The 6,165-nt window shown below is 31.5% G+C and overlaps 1 protein-coding gene across 1 annotated transcript; it reads right to left on the reverse strand.

The window, feature by feature from the left end:
- Positions 1 to 668: 668 nt before the first annotated feature.
- Positions 669 to 5,454, reverse strand: LOC139486333 (large ribosomal subunit protein mL64-like). The gene is made up of 2 exons (XM_071271205.1): positions 4,931 to 5,454; positions 669 to 995 (listed from the first exon to the last, which is right to left on the reverse strand). The coding sequence occupies exons 1-2, from the start codon at positions 5,419 to 5,421 to the stop codon at positions 704 to 706; spliced, it is 783 nt and encodes a 260-aa protein (XP_071127306.1). The 5' UTR covers positions 5,422 to 5,454; the 3' UTR covers positions 669 to 703.
- Between the last annotated feature and the right edge of the window lie 711 nt (positions 5,455 to 6,165).

A 6,165-nucleotide genomic window follows, 5' to 3' on the forward strand; every position in this document is an offset into this window, starting at 1 on the left:
GCTGAAGGACGCCTCCGGGTGCGGGAATTTCTCGCTACATTGAAGACCTGTTGGTGACCCTCTGCTGTTGTTTTTTATTTGGGCGGGTTGTTGTCTCTTTGACACATTCCCCATTTCCATTCTCAATTTTATACCACATCTTCTAAATATTTACTGTAAATTTAGAAATTATTGTGTGCACTTATTATTGCGATTTTGTCATTCTAGATTAAAATGCGATTTCAATTTTTCCAATATTGAGAAAAATATTGTTCAGTTCATATAAAAAATTTCAAAATACGAGTTTAAATCATTACTCATTACAATTAACACATGTACACTGCTGCATTTTTTGCATTTATTAAATCATCACAATAATTTCTGAATTTACAATACACATACATGTACCGGTAAGTACAAACTAAACAATACTTTAGGTCAATAAGATAGAGCCTTCAAAGTAAGTATGGCAAGATAAATGGTCAAAATTCTGACCACCCGTGGGAAAGGAGTATTTGTTGGGTTTTTGAAGAAGTTTAACTGTTTCTTTTACATAGATCCTGTGACCTGTCAATGGGAACCAAATTAATTGATGTGCTTGTTACTACATGGAAACGTTCTGCAGAGTGCACAACAGTACTTACTGTTCTAACTGGTAATGAATGTTTATATCTAATATTGAATCACTGTTGAAATCTATAATTTTAATAGGAATGAAAATACATCAAGATTTAGCAGCTTCCTGTTGTATTTGAGGACTAGAACGTTTATTTCTTGATGCCTGCTTTAGTGCCTTTTTAGCCACTTTTTCTTCATTTCTTTTCATTTCCATGAATTTGATAAACTCTGGACTTCTAGGTTTAACAGCATAGCCGTAATATTCTTCAGCAAGTTCCATCATTTCTTTTCTCCTTGTCTCAGCTTCTTCTTCTTTTTCTAATTCTTTCAGCTGTCTGGCATTGAAATCTTTTATCAAAGTGTCCATCTTAGCCATACCTTTTTCTACTTTTGTTAATCTGTAATGATTAAATATGGTCATGATGGTAGTCTTGTAAATGTTGTAATCGATAGTACTTATTTACATAAAAATTGTCATATCACTTTATCAATAAGTGCAGTATTTCAATAAGAAATAATGGCAATGCTAAATTAGAGCAACAATACACACACTCAAATTTAAATGTCTTATAATATAAAAAAGAAAATGTAGTAACATTGCCAATGAGACAACCCTCCACTAGAGACCTACTGACACTGAAATAAACAACTAAAGGTCATCATACAACCTTCAACAATGAGCAAAGCCCATGCTGCATAGTCAGTTACATTGTATATGTATTAAATGTTTTTATGGTTTTGTTTGTTAAATGTATTTTGTGTATGTTTATATTATTTGTCACAAACTTATTGTTCCAGTTTATGACAATAAATGTTTGAATTTGAAAAAAAATAAAGGCGCCAAAATAACAAATTTAAAACGATTCAATATTGAGAAAATGTGCCTGCTCTACTATGCATGTTTACTGATTATGAATCATAATATGATTATAACTTTGTTTAAAATCTAAGAGAAAAAGGTTTTAAAACCTGGAACTAATAGATTAAGGCTGGGTCAGGTCATGTACAACATTAATTAATTTTACATTTGATTTATTCACGGTATGTCAAGTACATGTCATCAGGAGCATAGAAATAAAAAAAAAAATAGCAGCAGATGTGCCAAAGTAGCCTTTTAGGCTGTATAGGCAAATTAATTAATTGAGTTAAGCCTTGAAGCCTTCCAATTGATATTTGATCGTGCGTTTTTCTATGTTGGTGTGTTATACATGTACTAATTATGTTTCAGAAAAAGGGAGAAAGTTTAATTGGTACCATTAACAATGATTAAAACGTTTAATCCCACTGTAAATGTTTGTACCTGTCCTAAGCATGCTTAGTCAGGAATCTGAAGTACAGAAGTTGTCGTTTGTTTAAGTTATTTATACGTGTTTCTCGTTTCTCTATTTTTTTTATAGATTAGACCGTTGGTTTTCCTGTTTAAATGTTTTTTTTTCCTTGTTGAAGGCCGTACATTGACCTATAATGGTTTACTTATATAAATTGTTATTTAGATGGAGAGTTGTCTCATTGGCACTCACACCACATCTTCCTATATCTATAAGGCAGCAACCATTTAATTTTCGGGGGGGGGGGGGGGCTATGGATTTTTTTTGGGGAAAAAAGTTTGTTTCCAGTTTTTGGAGAGAAAAATAATTTGTTTTTGATTCGGAGAAAAAAAAATGTTTGTTTTCCCCTCAGCTGCCACTATATGTAATGCTAAAATTGAAAGAAAAAAATTGTTTTCAACAAGTCGCGAAAAAAATAGATTGTTTTTTGACGCAGGCGAAAAAAAAAGTTTGTCCAGAAAAAAAATCCATAGCCCCCCCAGGCCGTTTTAGCGTCGCGGTACCGCGACGCTATATTTTTTCACCGTGATGCTATAATAATTCCCGCGACGCTATAATTATTTTGAAGATGCTATTTTACTTGTCCTCAATTTTGAACTTTCATCTATTATCGATTATGATCATAAAAATTATATCACCTTTAATTGTAATCCCTTTAAGTCGGACACTTACTAAAGGCAATTAAGAGATTAAATAGCTAGTTGTTAATTGCCCTCAGGTTGATAACTGTTTGGATGCGATTCGTTTTGTATTACGAAATTTCAAAGATTGAAACGATTTTTATTTTTTTTAAAAAGGTCGTGTTTTTGTGCAACTCTCTCTTTCTCTTCTGGTAATACGAGAGCGAGAATTTTGGTTTAGAGCTAAAATAAGTTTAATACTTCTTTAAAAAGTTATCATAATTGGCTTAAGTTTATGTTTAATCCATTTAATGCATTAAAAGCGTCTTATTCATTCACAATCTCTTGTCAAACAATGTTTATTCTCGGACTCATTTTCGTAAATTTTTCTACAGCCGCCATTGCACATTTTTGTGTAAACTACGGATCGGAACCGGACCAGATATGACAAAAATCCGCATTTTCACGATAATGACAACAGATGGACAGTAGACAGAAAAATTAAACCAAGAGAGAAAACTACGCATTAACAGACTATTTGTTAGATAACTTTGTTCAAAATACATATGACTGATGTAAAGATAAGAAACAACTGGGACTAATTCATTGAGTGGCATGAAACAAGGAATTTCATAAACATGATATAAAAAAAAAGTTTTTAAATTGATTTTTTTTTTGCTTCTTTTTCTACTTAATCTTTACTTCATATAATATTAAAAGTAGTTAATTTTGTGTACTAGATAATTTAGTTTTGTATATATACAGGTTGCACTCATTCATTCATTTGACTTATTGTTGGGTATTAAACTGAAACCACATATTTATTTTTATTTGGCACAAGAGGTGTAACTATAAATGAATAAAGAAGACATAAACTGAAACAACTGTTTTTGTGGTTATAGTTTAATTGTATTCTCAGTTATGAATTGACCAATATAAACTAAAACATATAAAGGAAATAGAGCATCAACGCGACGCGACAAACGACATTAAAAAAAATACAGTTAATTTTTTTTACGCAAAATGTGATGCTATCCAAAATTTCTGGGGAGAACACTGCCCCCCAGAAAATAAAATGGTTGCTGCCTTAGACCACTCGGCTACCAAGGCCCCTCATATTTATATAGCAATAAGGACAGAAGTTAATACTTTTAGTCGAACACTGCACTTGTACAAAAATCAATCTAATTAAAAATCCATGTTTCATCACTCCCGTTTTCTGATATATATACGATGTACATGTATCTTGTGAGAGTGACATATCAGAAAACAGGAGCAATGAAAGATCGGTTTTTAGTTAGATTGTACAAAAATTCGTAAGGGTTCCACGGAACCCAGTGCATCGCCTACATGTACTTTTACTGTTAATCGCAGACTCAACAAAAATGAGGAAAAACATCAATAAAAATTTCCCTCTCGATACTGTCTTTTGCTTGAAAGAAGCTTCCAAGTTTGGTAAAAAATCCAGGATAGTTTATTAAATCTAATAAATTTTTTATAAACTTTAACTGCAGACTGTATGTAATGTTAACTGGAAGAAAAACTAAGTTCATTTATAAGTAAAATACAGAAAAAGTGATTTTTTTTTTTCTCACAAAATTTACTTCTGAATAATATCTTATGATCAGAAACAAGCTTTTGTCTAAGTTTGGTAGAAATCCAGGATAGTTTAAGAACATTATAAAAATTTTAAAAACTTAAACCACAGAGTGAATGTTTTGTTTCTGGCAAAAAAATAAAGTCCATTTATAAGTAAAATACGGAAAAGTGGAAATTTATTTTTACAAAATTTTCTTCTTGACACTATCTTATGATCATAAACAAGCTTCTGTCCAAGTTTGGTACAAATCAAGGATAGTTTATGAAAGTTATTAAAATTTTAAAAACATTAACCACAGAGTGAATGTAATGTTTCCTCGCAGAAAAACTAAGTCCATTTATAAACTTGTAAAATACGGAAAAAATGGAATTTTATTTTCACAAAATTTACTTCTGGATACTTTCTTATGATCATAAACAAGCTTCTGTCTAAGTTTGGTAGAAATTCAGTATAGTTTTAGAAAGTTATTAAAATTTCAAAAACTTTAACCACAGAGTGAATATTTGTGGACGCCGTCAACGACGACGCCAATGGAATGTAGGATTGCTAAGTCTCGCTTTTTCGACTAAAGTCGAAGGCTCAACAAAAATGTACCTAGTCAAAATAATTATGACGTCTTGAAAGGCTATTATATTTTTTTCTTTGACGCCTTACAACTTGCAGGAAAGTGCCAAAGCAAAAATAAATCACAAATAGCTTTCCTAAACGTCATAATTATTTGGACTAAAATGTACCCCGTCAGTTCATTGCAGTTATGTGTCTCATGACATGAAATTAATGCTTACACATTCATATTGAATTCAGCTTCCTTCCTCTTTTCTTCTTTAAGATCTGCTAACAGCTGTTGAAATGATGGTTCAAAGAACTTATCATCCTCTTTGATCTCTTCAAGTTCCTCTTTTGAAGGCCAGCAAACTCCTTGGTCAATGTCAATAGCACTTCCATACTTAGCATAAAGCTTTCTCAGAAATATTTTCCTCTTAGTGTTATCTTTAAAAGTCATTTCTTCAAGTCTTTCTCTATCTGGTAATTTTCCATGTTCCTTGTCTTGAAGGTGTTGAGGCAAATTAGAAAAATTTCTCAACCTTTCTATCACCCACTCTTTTTCTTCGAATGTTTCTAATTCTTCTGGGAGTGTTTGTGGTTCTTGTGCCTCCTTAGTACTAGCATGTCGGCAATATTGTTTGTTCCTATATATTTTCTGCAGTAAGCGAGTGCTATTATTCTTTGCCAAGAAAGAAGTTAGCAAACTGATTTTCACCATGGAGGCTGCCATTTTTAATAAGGGAGACAATCCAATTTTGTATGAAAGATGTAAAGTTAAAAGCGCGCGGAATTTAAATCACAAAAATAAGTAATAAAAGTCGTTGTATGCTTGTTTATTGATAAACTTATCTATTTTGAACTTTAAAGATATTATAATATGACTTTATATCTACGCTTTATCTATGTCCGAGCTTTTACACCGAAATTTACAAAAAATAAAACTGACATGACAGAATGATAAATACATGTAAGACTCATGTAATGAACCAAGGATATCATATCCTTGATGTAACATATATATCGTGTACAAGTTACGATTTTAATTGAAACTTGTGCACGTTATAAATTGTACAATGCAAAAAAAACAAATCATAGCTGGACTGTGCGAAAGTACCTCGTAAATGTTATAACATGTACGAAATATTGCATAAAAATGTATTTAACTTGTACAATATTTGAAAATAAAGATGTGTTTCTATTATAAATCAATAATATTTTCACCTGTTTTATTGCACGGTGCATTCATGTTAGTGTGTTTTATCCTTTTTGGTGCAGTAACTGACGAGATGAATAGCACGGTTTTTATAATACCGCACATCTGAGACTACTATATAAGGTTATATAGTAGTCTCAGCGCACATGTAGTCAACATACACAATATAGATATATATATATATATATATATATATATATAGGACTATGTGGTATGTGTGTCAATGAGACAACTTTCCATCCAAGTCACAATTTATAAAAA

This window comes from Mytilus edulis, chromosome 1 (assembly GCF_963676685.1).
Source record: "Mytilus edulis chromosome 1, xbMytEdul2.2, whole genome shotgun sequence".
Classification (NCBI taxonomy): domain Eukaryota; kingdom Metazoa; phylum Mollusca; class Bivalvia; order Mytilida; family Mytilidae; genus Mytilus; species Mytilus edulis.